This window comes from Prionailurus bengalensis, chromosome B4 (assembly GCF_016509475.1).
Source record: "Prionailurus bengalensis isolate Pbe53 chromosome B4, Fcat_Pben_1.1_paternal_pri, whole genome shotgun sequence".
In the NCBI taxonomy this organism is placed as follows: domain Eukaryota; kingdom Metazoa; phylum Chordata; class Mammalia; order Carnivora; family Felidae; genus Prionailurus; species Prionailurus bengalensis.
Genome location: NC_057358.1, coordinates 55,813,055 through 55,827,084, shown reverse-complemented (window position 1 = coordinate 55,827,084; position 14,030 = coordinate 55,813,055). Strand labels below are relative to the sequence as shown.

The 14,030-nt window shown below is 41.0% G+C and overlaps 1 protein-coding gene and 1 long non-coding RNA gene across 3 annotated transcripts in view; one reads left to right on the top strand and one right to left on the bottom strand.

Annotated features, from left to right (window-relative positions):
* LOC122473279 overlaps positions 1 to 8,219 on the bottom strand; it is a 45,210-nt gene extending 36,991 nt beyond the window's left edge. For both annotated transcript variants that reach the window (XR_006294635.1, XR_006294634.1), the window contains exon 1: positions 8,107 to 8,219. This is a non-coding gene — a long non-coding RNA (uncharacterized LOC122473279). The remainder of the gene's footprint in view (positions 1 to 8,106) is intronic.
* A 164-nt stretch (positions 8,220 to 8,383) lies between these two features.
* The window catches only part of C2CD5 (C2 calcium dependent domain containing 5), a 100,515-nt gene continuing 94,868 nt past the window's right edge, over positions 8,384 to 14,030 (top strand). Inside the window, 1 exon segment of the mRNA XM_043563595.1 lies at positions 8,384 to 8,489. Within this exon segment, the coding sequence (XP_043419530.1) occupies positions 8,400 to 8,489 (90 nt within the window). The 5' untranslated portion in view covers positions 8,384 to 8,399.

Below are 14,030 nucleotides of genomic sequence, written 5' to 3'. Positions count from 1 at the left end.
ACCACCTTTTTTTGCCTTGGGATATATTTGTATAAGAAACTTGGTCTTTTGTTCTATAGAATTGCCCATGTTTTGGATTTTCTGGGTTGCATCCCCATGGTGTTGTTTAACATGTTTGTCTGTATTTTCTGTAAAACTGGTAGAGACTTGATCAGATTCAGGCTCAATTTTTTTCTTTCTTTCTTTCTTTTTTCTTTCTTTTTTGGCAGGACTACTTCATTGGTGCTGGGTATGTCTTACTGTATCAAAGCAGAAGACATATAAGCCTGGGGTACGTGGGTGACTCAGTTGGTTAAGCGTCTGACTTAGGCTCAGGTCATGATCTCATGGTTTGTGGCTTCGAGCCCACATCAGACTCTCTGATGTGACCATGGAGCTGGCTTCGGAGCCTCTGTCCCTTTCTCTCTGCCCCTTCCCTACTCACGCTCTCTCTCAAAAAGAAATAAACATTTAAAAAAATAAATAGAAATAAAAATAATATACGTAAGTACAATTTCTTTGTATTATTATTCCTCCCCTTTCTTAGATAAAAGACACTTGTTTTTTTCCCCTCTTCTTTTTAACATTTGTTTAACGTTTATTTATTTTTGAGACAGAGAGAGACAGGGGAGGGGCAGAGAGAGAGGGAGACACAGAATCTGAAACAGGCTCCAGGCTCTGAGCTGGCAGCACAGAGCCCGACGTGGGGCTCGAACTCACGGACCGCGAGATCATGACCTGAGCCGAAGTCGGCCGCTTAACCGACTGAGCCACCCAGGCGCCCCTCCCCTCTTCTTTTTAAAGCTTAGCTGGTATATTCTGATGATTACTCTATAATAGTATATAGATATTATTTTTATTTTACAGTTGTATATTATTTAAGTATGCAAAATAACATAGTTTATTCAACCAGTCTTTTTATGATGGGCATATGTGTTGTTCTTTGTCTTTTGCCATTTCAAAGAATGCTGCCATTAATAGCCTGTACACTCAACTTTTTGAGCTTTGTTAGTGTTTCTCTGGGATAGAGTCCCCCCTTTTTTTTTAAGTTTATTTATTTATTTTGAGAGAGAGAGTGAAAGTAAGTGGGGGAGGGAGGGACAAAGACAGAGGGAGAGAGAAAATCCCAAGCAGGCTCTGCCCCGTTAGCCCAGAGCCTGACACGAGGCTCAGTCTCATGTACTGCCAGATCAGGACCTGGGCCAAAATCAAGAGTTGGATGCTTAACCAACTGAGTTACCCAGGTGCCCCTGGAGTAGATTCCTAAAAGTAGCATTATTGGGTTAAACACAAATCCATACATAACTGTGCTGAATTTTGCCAAATTCTCTTCCATATAGGTTATGTAATTTTGCATTCCCACTAGCAGTATATGATAGAATCTATTTCCCCACAGCCTTTCTAACAAAGTATATTGTCAAACTTTTGGATTATGCCCTTACTGGTATGCAAGAAATAACAACTCCTTATGTTATAAATTTGCATCCTTATTATGAGAATTCTTTAATATGTTGTAGGGCCCTTTAACTATCTATAAACCATCTGTTTATATTTCTCCTCCATTTTCCAAAAGGATTTTAGCTTTTTTAGAAGCTCTTTATGTATCAGGGATATTCATTCTTTGTGATAGAAGTTCCAACCATTATGATATGAGGAATACATTCAATTTTTCTTTTTTCCACACAGCATCAATAATTAAGAATTGGAACATGGTGGGTTTTTTTGCAGTTGAAAAGAGATCAATGCAGACAGCATAGGTCAGTGGAAGAGTCATGAAAAATAAAGTCATGTAAGATTACATGATCTTACAGACTCTTACAGTCTAGATTTTAAATTTTGGTTTTTATCTGAATAGCAGTAAATAGGCATGAAGAGTAATATGAACCAGGGGATGTTTAAACAAACCTCCCTCAGCTGGGGGAAGTGATGGTTCAGTTTCTTTATCCAAATGGGAGGCACTATAGAGATTATCTACTTGGTGGCCAAGACACAAGGGGAGTAACAGTGGGTAAGGTCCCAGGGTATGTAGCTGAATTTAAACTTGGAATATTATTCAAGTCCCAACATCTTTATTGATTTATTTTTTTAAGTTTTGACATCTTTAGTATTAAAAGATATATAACTTATCTTGTTCCAATAGGGTTTCTGCCAAGTATTGTTAAAATTTCAACTTCATCTGAACTGCAGTTGCTGTCTGCATGTATAGCACCTGTAACATGTAAAACTACTCCCTCCTGTGGGAAGCAACACAACCTATAGCAGGTTTAAAAATTTCTTATGTAGCTATCTGGAACAGACCGAGTAGGTATCATATCACAGTAGGCTGTGCAGGGCACAAGCCATAAACTCAGCTTACTTTTGTTCTTTCCATCAATTGCAGTAATTAGCAACCATTCCACTTGTCAGCACTCTTCTACCGAATAATGCTTCTCCACACTGGGAGCTGAATCTTGCTGAATGACAAATTCAGTAAATATGTATCTCTAGCTTTGCTTTCCCGTGTACATTGTATAGATTACTGGGCTCCTCCCCTAAGAATAGGAAAAGATTTGAAGTTAACCTCAAGGGGTTAGGGAATTATATATCAATGTAATTAATTTAATTAATGTAAGTGTTAGTGTCTCTGTGAAGATAATGGCTTATAGGATCATAAAAACTCTGTTAGTGCCATCTAATTGGGAAAGGAAAAATGGTATGTATAGGAGGAAGTATAGCGTTAACTTTTAAGGGTCAGACATATAACTTGGGTCCTGGGAAGTGAGGTGAATTGGGACCTACTTCAGTTTGTAGATACTGAAATGAAACAATTTATTTGAACAATTCATTTGAAATGGAATAATTCGGTGGTAGGTGATAGATTAACACCAGGGGAAGAAGGTATAATCTGACTTTAAAAAACCCAACAAGACAAAAATAAAAACCCACTTCGATGTCTCTCTCTTGAATTTCAGAACATTTTTACTTTTTACATTTTATTTATTTTTTAAAATGTTTATTTATTTATTTTGGGAGTGGCCTAGAGCAAGTGAATGAGGGAGGGACAGAGAAAGGAGAGGGAACGAGAATACCAAGTAGGCTCTGCGCTGTCAGCACAGAGCCCGATGCTCACAATCTCATGAATCATGAGATCGTGACCCGAGCCGAGATCAAGAAATGGACGCTCAACCGACTGAGCCATGCAGGTGCCCCTGAACATTTTAATTTTTTTTAAATCTTTTATCTTTTAAGTATTTATTTATTTTGAGAGAGAGAGAAAGACAGCACACATGCGGGAGGGGCAGAGAGAGAGGAAGAGACCAAATCCCAAGCAGGCTCTGGCACTGTCAATCCACAGCCTGATGTGGGGCTCAATTCCATGAACCGTGAGATCATGACCTGAGCCAAAATTAAGAGTCTGATGCTTAACCAACTGAGCAACCCAGGCACCCCTGAACATTTTTACTTTCTTATAAAGAAAAGGGTCTGACAAGAATAAGGGAGTATCCCCTGATCTTTGGCAAGAAATTCCTCTAAAACAGAGTAATGCAAAGATTACGATTTTAAAAGATCACTTGGGCTACTTTATGGTGAATGCATTAGATGAAAGCAAGAGTAGAAGTGGGGATTCCAGTCTTCTAGGTGAGAAATAATGGTGGAAAGTAGTTGGATTTGAGAAATTAATTGGGCATCAAGGGTAAAGAAGAGGAAGAGTCAAAGATTATTATCAATTGTGGCTAGAGTTTTCCACAAAGGCCTTAAGTAGACGTAAGCGAAAAACTTTAGGCTTTGCAGTACAGGCACAAGTAGGAGGGCTTGTCCTGATGCTGGCACAATAAGAAAGTCAAGGCCTATAACCTTTTCATTACACCAGGCTGACATGGCCCACCAAATGCACCGATACTGATACAAAGCAACGTGTTCCCACTTCAGTAATCTTCCAGTCTAGAGAAACTTTAACTTATTGTGGCCACTGTGCCCACCATACATGAAACACTCCTTTATGAGCCTCAAGGGAACCAATGGGAAGATGAGTCTACCTAACAATTTAACTCAATTTTACCCTTTACTCAGCTGATTTGCTGCTTGAGAAGTAAAAGTACCTGAGAGTTCAAGTTGTCATTTGTACCCACCCTCAAACTTTCAGTTTGAGCACTTGACTAGGTAGCTGGTGTTTTGCAATCTGAGATGGGTAACACAGTAGAGGAGGACCAGGCTTTTTGTTTTGTTGTTGTTATTGTAATTGCTGTTGTTACAGTTGTAGGAGAGGTAAAGAAAATAAGTTTGGTTTTGGATATGGATTTTAAGGTCACTTGGATACTCCACATGGAAACAGGAACTAGGCAATTGAATATATGGGTCCAGATACTCGAAGAAACTTGTGAGCTAAAGATAAAAGTGTTAGAATCCTCAGCTCAATAGAAAGAAATCAAAATTATGGGCATGAATGAGACCACCTAGGGAGAGACTATAGTTAGAAGAGGGACAAGAACTGAAACCCTAAAGAAAACTCCTATTTGTTAAGGACAGCGAGGAAGCTGAGAAGGCAGAAATATACATACGTTTATAAATATATATATGGCAGAACAGGTAAGAGAAGCATGGTGTCTGAATATGAAGAGGAAGACCATTTCAAGGAGAACATGATTAACAGTGTCAAATGCTACTGAGTCCTGTAAAATGAAAACTGTCCACTGGATTTTACAGCCAAAAGTTATTGATGGCCTTGGTGAAAGTTGTTTTGGTACAGTGGTGGTAGCTAAAGTCAGAAATTGTTTTAAGAGTGTCTGTGAAGGGAGGAGAAGGCACCAAATATAGATAACCCTTGAGAAATTTAACCTTGAGAGGATGGAGAAGGATTAAAAGGAACATTTTAGGAAGCCAGAAAAGAGAGCAAAGCAATAAATGTATACGTTATGAACATTTAATTCCACAAGTATTTACTTCTGTAAGCATTTATGGATCACATGAAAGGCACAGGGAGGGAACTGAGAATTGAGAGATGTACAGGAAACAGTCCTTCTCCTCTAGGTACTCAAAAGTTTAATAGGGGAGAGACACAGAAAAACAATTATGTATATAGACAGTGTAATAATAGATATATTGGATTTAGTAGCAGCATAGCAGTGGAAGTGGGAGGGTAGGTTTATCAAGAAGGAGATAAGGGAAGACGTTAGAAGTAACACTTAGGGGTGCCTGGGTGGCTCAGTCAGTTAAGCATCTCTGTCTTGATTTTGGCTCAGGTCATGATCTCGTGGTTCCTGAGATGGAGCCCCTCAGTTTGGCTCTGCACTGATGGCATGAAGCCTGCTTGGGATTCTCTCTCTCCCTCTCTCTCTGTCCCTACCCTGGTTTCACCACCTCTCTTTCTCAAAATAAATAAATTAAAAAAAAAGAAGTAATACTTAAATTGAGTTACGAGTTCTTAAGTGTTTGCAAGGATGACTATGAGCAAGACATTCTAGACAGAGAGAAATGCATAGTTTATAGGAAACTACATAAGCCTCTATTTTTTAAAATTTTATTAAGTGTTTCTTTGAGAGAGAGCACGAGTGTGGGAGGGGCAGAGAGAGGGAGATAAGAGAATCCCAAGCAATTTTTATCTTGCCTGAGCAGAGCCAGACTTGGGGCTCAGTTTCATGAACCTTGAGATCATGATCTGAGCCGAAATCAAGGGTCAGTTGCTTAACCAATTGAGCCACCCAGGTGCCCCCGAAATTACACACAGCCTTTAAAGAGGGGTTCTTGGAATCAAACTGCCTGGATATAAATCCTGCCTCCAACATTACCAGCTCTATGACTTTGGGTCACCAAGTAAGCATTGCAAAGCTTCAAATTCATTACCTATAAAATGAAGGCGGATAATTCCTATTGCATAGGATTTTAGGGAGCTTTAAAAGCTCCCTAGCACTGAATTCAGTAGCAGGTACATAGCAAATACTCAATACATATTAACTTTATTTATTGTAGGATCTGAGATGCAAAAGAGCGGTAAAGTATGAAGCTACAAAAGTTAATCAGGAACCAGATCATGATAGATTTGTCAGGAAAAGTCCACACTGTGCCCAGCATGAATTAAAACAAACCAGTACAATTATTAGAAAACAAACTGAAGTCAGGCTTAATTCTACTAAAAAAAAGTCTTCAGGAAGCAGCTTAATTATAATCTCCTGTTAATGAAGCCTGAGGCAACAGGTATGAACAAGTACCTTACAGGATACTAATTAGGAAGCTGAGATTGTTAACCTCTAATTGTGTAATTTGCAAATATATTTTTACATTACAACATCTTGTAATACAAAACATTATTTTCCATTAAGATTGTTGCAAAACTTCAGTTTTCTAATTTTTTTCTTTTTAGGTTTTAGTTTTTTTTTTTTTAATGAATTGGTAGCATGGTAATACTTTGATTTCAGTAAAAAATCTATTTCAAATCTACCACCAAAACAAAACATACCGAAATGAACTGGTCACATAGTGTCTGTCGCTCACCATGAGAGTTTGGTAAGGGCATTTTAAGAGTAGTTAGATTGCACAGAAAGCTGCAGTAGGATCTAAGGAAATCTACCTGGGAGCTGTGGCTTTCTAGCCTTTAGTCATAGTTTGAATGGATAGTCAGGGATTAATATTTAAAATTTTTATTCTGAGGAAGCCTTTTTCTTTTCCCTTTGGAAGTTCAACTTCTCACTTAATGTGAACAACATTCCCTCTATAGAAGGATTTGCTGCCTTAGAAAATTTTTTTAATGTTTATTTATTTTTGACAGAGAGAGAGACAAAGCATGAGAGGGGAAGGGGCAGAAAGAGAGAGGGACACATAGAATCCAAAGCAGGCTCCAGGCTTTGAGCTGTCAGCACATAGTCCTACAAGGGGCTTGAACTCCCAAACCGCGAGATGGTGACCTGAAGTCTGTTAACCTACTGAGCCACCCAGGCGCCCCTTTAAGATTTTAAATTAATCTCCACATTCAATGTGGGGCTCCAGCTCACAACTGGAGATCAATAGTCACACGCTGCACCCTCAGGGCCAGCCTGGCACCCGGACCTGTTCAGTGTTTTCAAAGTTAAAGTTATATTGGCTTAAACAAACAAACAAAAATCTTCATTTGGGAATTTTCCATTCCTGATGAATCCAGGGGTAAAATCTTTCTACTGGAATTGTTAATGGTGATTTTGGTATTTGATATGGCATGTACCGTTAATGCTGTTTTTGATATTTGGTATGGAGTGATTTGGGTTACATCCTGTGCAGTGTGCCTTAATTTCCCTAATTTTTTTTCTGATGGTCTGAGCCTATAGATTATGCCTCTTTTTTGCATGTTTATGTATATATATAATTGGGTTGATTGTTCAAGATGTTTAATTAATCTCATCTAGTTGGTTTCTCGCAGTTGACTAGAAATTTCACAGGGTAGGAGGTCCTGAACTCCTGCCAGTAAAGTAGGTCTTATCTTTGGGCTTGTCTGCGCTTATTAAGCACACTGGCCTGATCTAAGAATGCAGGGCAGACTTCTTCAAGCAGTGGCTTTGGATTTCAAAGTTTTGTTTTTTCCTCCAAGACCTAACCAGTAACATCTACAACCCAGTACATGTGTATATGACTGAATAAAAAAATGTTGCTAAAGAAGACTTATTTGACTACCCGAGATATCCCTGAAATTTCTTACTCTCCTTCGTATAAAACAAAAACTACACGCCGTCCAGGTAGAAACCAGCTAACCAGACTTTATGAACCACTAACGGGTAAAGGCCGATGGCAATCGCTCCTCTAGCACTCTCCGCCGCTACCCCTTCCGTTATACCCTTCGAGAATAAGTCGTTGCAGCTGGGAAGGCGGCGACCAGTAAAGTCACGGAGCCGAACCAGCGCTTCGTCCCTGAAGGACGCAGTCAGGTCGCCTTCAGGGAAGCAGCCTCGGCTCGGTGGATGATGCAGGGCTCGACCTATTTCCCTGCCCTCTGGCTTCCTCGAAGTCCGTCCCGCCCCCTCCATCTGCTCTCCGTGAATTTAAATTCTCCCCTACAAAGTGCGCCGAGCGCCGAATGATCGATGTTTCCTCCACGCCCCGAAAGCCGCCATTTTGGGGGGAGGAAAATACAAGTAGGGGTGGCAGAGGCTCCACGGGATGCTGACTGGCTTTTGCTTCTCTTACCAGCACTGTGGGACTGGGGTAGAAGAATCCACCGGGACCACTCCTCCGGCTGCCTCTCCGGAATGAGGCTTCAGCGCCCGCGCGGGACAGCCCCCTTACTCATCCGAGAGTGAGTGGCAACCATCGGCGCGGCGCGCCATAGCGCGCCCTCCACTGTCAGTTAGCCCGCGCGCTCCCGGCAGCGCGCGCCGCTCCCCGCGCGCTCCCGCCCCTCCCCCGCCGGGCTTGGAGCTCGGCGCAGACTCGCTTGTTTGTTTCTGCAGGAGCCCAAGGAGAGGCCGAAGCCGAGAAAGATGCCTGGGAAGCTGAAGGTGAAAATCGTGGCCGGGCGCCATTTGCCAGTGATGGACCGAGCTAGTGACCTGACTGATGCCTTCGTGGAGGTTGGTGCAAGGTCCTGCCCCTCAAAGCACAGGGAGTGCCAAGCCCTGTGAAGGATCCTACCCACCTCGCCCCCAGCTCTTCAGCCCATTCTCATTTCGACTGTCGTCCTTTGTGCGGTGCTTGTCCAGCCGTCCCTTGAGGGCTGACTGACGAGATTGCAGCCCATGTGATGGGTGCAGCGCTCACAGGCGTCTGTGGCGCGCCGCGCGGGGAGGCAGTTACTGCTCTGCATGCTGGGGTGACCCTGATGTCAGGACTCATAACAGGCCACCTGCCAGTCAGGAAGCGATCCCGAGGCGTGGCCGCTCAGCCACCGAAAACACACACACGTACATTCTTCTGTTTAGGAGGGTGGCTTCTGACGCCGAAGTGATGGAGATCACGTTAAGAATGTAGATACAGTCCGTTATGGGCACTTGGAGACCTACAAGGCGTGGCGATCCACCCCTTAGCATAACATTCTCTGAATCATCAGTGTTAAGTTAAAACACAGCTGGAAAGCTTTCTGCTCTTGTATAGACTGGTAGGTCTGATGAGCTGTTTTAGGGTGATTTAGTGCCTTGAGGTAGGAAGCCAATTAAGTGCCATGGATTTAAATTGCAAAATTGCTTTTTAAGTCAGATGATTAGTTTAAAGCTCATGCAAATTAGCACAGGCCTAGGGCCCGGAAGGTAATAACCCAAAGTCTGAAAGAAGCCAAGTAAAAATTGTAGTGAAAGTTGACATGATGAGCCAGAGCATTAGAATAATAATTATTTGGGCTATTAATGCTTAGAGTTGATAGCTACAGGATAATATACAACCTGATTTCATATCAATATAAAATATTCTCTTCTTTAAAAAAATTTTTTTTAATGTTTACTCTTTTATTTTTGAGAGAGAGAGAGAGAGCGAGCGAGCGCGCGTGCGAGCGTGAATGGGGGAGGGGCAGAGAGAGAGGGAGACACAATCTGAAGCAGGCTCCAGGCTCCAAGCTGTCAGCACACAGCCCCACCCAAGGCTCATACCAACCAGCGTGGGATCATGACCTAAGCCAAAGTCGATGCTTAACCCGACTGAGAGCCACCCAGGCACCCCTCAGTATAAAATATTCTTGATGTTCCCTAAAGGTTTTCTGACTTAATAATTGCAGTTTTTCCTCCCAAACATTGCTATAGTTATTCTTGATCCCAACTTCATTTTCATTTGAGAAAACATGTTGTGTGTGTTCTTGGGTCAGCTGTTAGGTAATGGAGATTCACAGATTACCAAAGCATAGTCTTTGCTTTTAGGTAGCTCAGAGACTGACCCATATAGTTGAGGTTAATAACTAATAGCTAACATTTGTTGAGTCTCATTATTGCCAGGTTTTTGTTAAGCACTTTTTAATTCTTATTACAACAGTCCTGCTATTATATTATTATCCCATATTACAGTTAAGGTAACGCCTAGGAACAGTAAATAATTTGCCTAAGATTTCTTAACCATGTAGATAGCCTTGTGGTCTGTTCTCTTAACCACTGTGCTAACATTGCCTCTCTGGACAAGGTGATGAGTGTTGTCGAATATGGAAACTTCATTCTGTCTCTGAAGGTTTAGGAAGTCTTACTAAAAAAATGACATTTGAGCTGAACCTTGAAGGATACTCAGGATGTTACCAGACAGAAGGAACGTCAAAGGCACAGGATGGGATACATGGTATGTTCAGGGAACTATCTTAGTTTAGGATGTGTCTGGGAGTAAAAGGGAATATGTGAGTAGTGGAGGTTGTGGGGGATGAGCCTGGAAAGGTAGGTTGGTGCCAAATCTTGTTTTCTGTACTGAATAATTTTCCTTTATAAGCAGGGGTAAGCAAAGAGAACTTTTTTAAAAATGTTTATTTATTTTTGAGAGAGAGAGAGAGACAGACAGAGTGTGAGTAGGGGAGAGGCGGAGAGAGAGGGAGACACAGAATCCGAAGCAGGCTCCAGGCTCTGAGCTGTCGGCACAGAGCCCGATGTGGGGCTCGAACTCATGAACTGTGAGATCGTGACCTGAGCTGAAGTTGGTGGCTTAACTGACTGAGCCACCGGGCACCCCGCAAAGAGAACTTTTTGAGCAGAAATGAAATAAGGTGATGTTTGTATTAGGTTGTTTATAGGATGACTTGTATGATAATGTTATTGATGAACTAGACAGGTGAGAGTTGAGGCAGGGAGATCAGTTAAGAAGGTGGTAAAATTATCCAGGCAGTACGTGCATGTTGAGAATGGCTATGGGAACCAACTAGAGGAGAAAGACTTAAGGGACACTTCCTAGGTAAAATAATGCCTTGGGAATCAATGGTTTTGCTGGTAAGGGAGGGGTTGGATTTAAAGGTGACTTATTAATTCCTTCTTCCAGCAAATACTTATTAAGTGCTATTTGCCAGGTCCAGTGCTAGTCACTGGTGTAGCTGATGCATACGTAATAGTGAACAAAATAGACTTCGTTCCTGCTTTTATGGAGTTTATATTTTGGTGGAAGAGACAGACATTAAAAAGCAAAGAAATGATTAAATATGTAACTGTGATGAGTGATATGAAAGCAATAGAGAGTAACAGGGAACATCTGTTTTAGATTGGGTAATTGGGGGAGACCTCTGAGGAAGTGTCCATCAGAAGACCTGCTGGATGAGAAGGAGCCAGCTGCTTAGGGAGTGTATTAGGAAGTGAAGGGAGATGTGTATGACTGGCATATAGTGAGTAAAGGAGAAAATGGCGTAAGATAAAGTTGTAGAGTTAGTCAAGGAGCCAATCGTTCAGGATCTTAGAGGCCGTGATTGGGAGTATGGATTTTATTCCAAATTCTGTAGTAAGCGGTTGTTGAGATGAGTACTCTTTTTTGCTACCTGGAGTATGAACTGAAAAGAGAAAGAACTGAAAAGAGAAAGCGATTCGGAAGCAAATAGCTAATTACGAGATTCTATAATAGTTCAAAAAAGAGAAGATGGGGGCCAAAATGTTGGTTTGGTAATAGAGAGAAGTGGATGGATTCCAGATACACCGTGAAGAGGGATTCTAGAGGATTTATTGGTCGACTGGAGTAGGGGACCAGGGAAAGGGAAACTAAAAGATGACTCTTAGTTTTCTGGAATTTTGGGGTAATTTTCTGAGACTCCATGGGATTGATAGAGATTGATTGAGTAGGTGAAGAGTCAGTTTCCGTCGAGGTGTGTTAGGTTTGAGATGTCTTTAAGAACTTTAATTGGAGTTGTCAGTGAGGAAGTTAGATTTGTGAGTGTGGTGTTTAGAAGAGAGGTGTGAGTTAGAAATGACCTCATACAGGCCAGTGCTTTTCAATTCCGTGAGACCCAGTACCCACTTTATATAGCAGGTGTTTTGAAATCCACTCTTTACTACGCTGGCATGATATTTATAGCTGATGTAAACAATCCTTACAATTAAAAATCAATATATTGCTCTAAGTATAGTATGATAAGAGACTTTTTAAAATTTGTATTTCAATATGGAAGTACTTGTTCATGAACATAGTAGAAGATGCAAAGTAATCAGATTGAGAACATGAATGTTTATTAAGCCTTTGTATATACCCATCACTGTACTGAGTATAATACAATGTGCTGGGGATATAGCAGTGGATTAGACAAACATTTCTTTAATCATGGAACTCACATTTTAGTGAGAGGAGGGAATTCATAAAGAAGATCATTAAAGAAAAGATAAACTCTGTTAAATAGAGAGAATATGGAGAAAATAAAGCAAGGATACAAGAGAGGGAGTGCCTCACTTTGTATAAAAATCATATGAATCTGACTCTGTAGAGAGTGAGACAGTTGTGCAGTTTTGACATCTCAGATGGCCTTCATTGCTATCTGATTTTTCAAAGTAGTCAACTCATGGGAAAAAGCAGAATTTTCTCTTAATTTACACGTTGGTTCTATTTCTTGACAATTATGTATATGAAAACTCCATTACAGTACTTTTATCTGTAGAATGAGATGGGTTTTTAATCCTTTGTGACTGTGTGGTAGGACATTTGAAAATCATGAGATAAGTCTTCATTATAGGGGACTATTTCTTACATTGCAGGACACCTACCTTCTCTGGTCCTTCCTCCTAAATATTACTATTGTTCCCCACAAAAACACCCATAGAAATTTCTAAAATTCCCTTAGGAGTTGGTTCTGTCCCTTTTTTTAAACCTCTGAATGAGGGGAGAGAGAAGAATGGATCCTTGAAAAAACTTGATATTAAATGTCTTTAGAGGAGCGGACCAGGGGAAGAAAACGGAAATTATCAGCCAGTTGGGGTAGAGAAAAATCAGGAAAGTAATGTCTGAAAAGGCAAGAGGGGAAGTTTCTGGAAAGAGGAAGCCCTCAACCATTTAAATGGCACTGAGAGGGTCAAGTAAAGAGGACAGAGAAATCACTGTATTGGACAATATGGAGGTCGTTACTGATGCCAACAAGAGGAATGTGAAGGAAGCCCATATTGTAATGAGTTAAAGAGGGCTAACAAGGGGTACAAGGGAGGTGAGGAAGAGGTGTGGCAAGAATGGACAATTATTTAAAGAAATACAGCTGTGAAGAGAGGAGAAATGGTGTGTTATTTGGGGAGTATGTGGCTTTCAGTACTTAAGTTGGAAGATATTAGAACATATTTGTGTGGTAACAGGAAAAATCCAGCAGAAAGGGAAAGATTAATGCAGGAAAAAGGGGATAATGAAGGATTACTGTATAATAAAGGGATAAATTGTGTGGTGTAGACTGTAAGTGCTGTATAAGCTCATAAGAGAGGGAGATAATGGTACCTGAGCTGGTCATGAGAAGTCTTTGTGCTGGACTTGAAGGATGGTCAAATTTCTACAGGCAGAGAGGAAAAAAGGACATTTTTCAGATGAATAGGATAAACTTGGTAAAAGCAAAAGGAGAGGGATAGAGCATATGTAATTGAAGGGAGGATTCTTGTGGGGAATAAAATTTGCTAGGTAGGGAGATGCAGATTATTGAATGGTCTGAAAACTACGGGGTGGAAGTTTGTACAGTAGAAGCTCTGTTAACAAATTTGCATTAATTCACTCATCACAGTCCCCAGTGTTCTGCATTCCTTCCATAAGCCTATTCTTTTTTCTTTTTTTATTTTAGGGACAGAGCATGAGCAGGGGAAAGGCACAGAGGGAGGGAGAGAGAAAGGGAGGGAGAGAGAAAGGGAGGGAGAAAATCCTGAGATCCTAAGCAGGCTCCATGCTCAGGCTCCGCCTGAGGGGGCTCAATCTCAGGACCCTGGGATTATGACCTGAGGCTGAAATCAAGATTCAGATGCTTAACCAACTGAGCCACCCAGGTGCCCCATCCATAAGCATATTTTTGAATACCCACATTGCTAGATTATTCTCCAGTGTGCCTGTGTGCATACTTCTCCCATCAGTTGGCTAATAATACTTTACCAAAAGGCAGTTTTGTTTTTTTCCCCAAACCTGTTTTATGCCAACTCTATTTGTTATTGTAATGTATTTAAACCTTATGTAAATTGGTGAAATAAGTGTGAAAATGAAGTTGATAATGTTATGTAAAGACATAT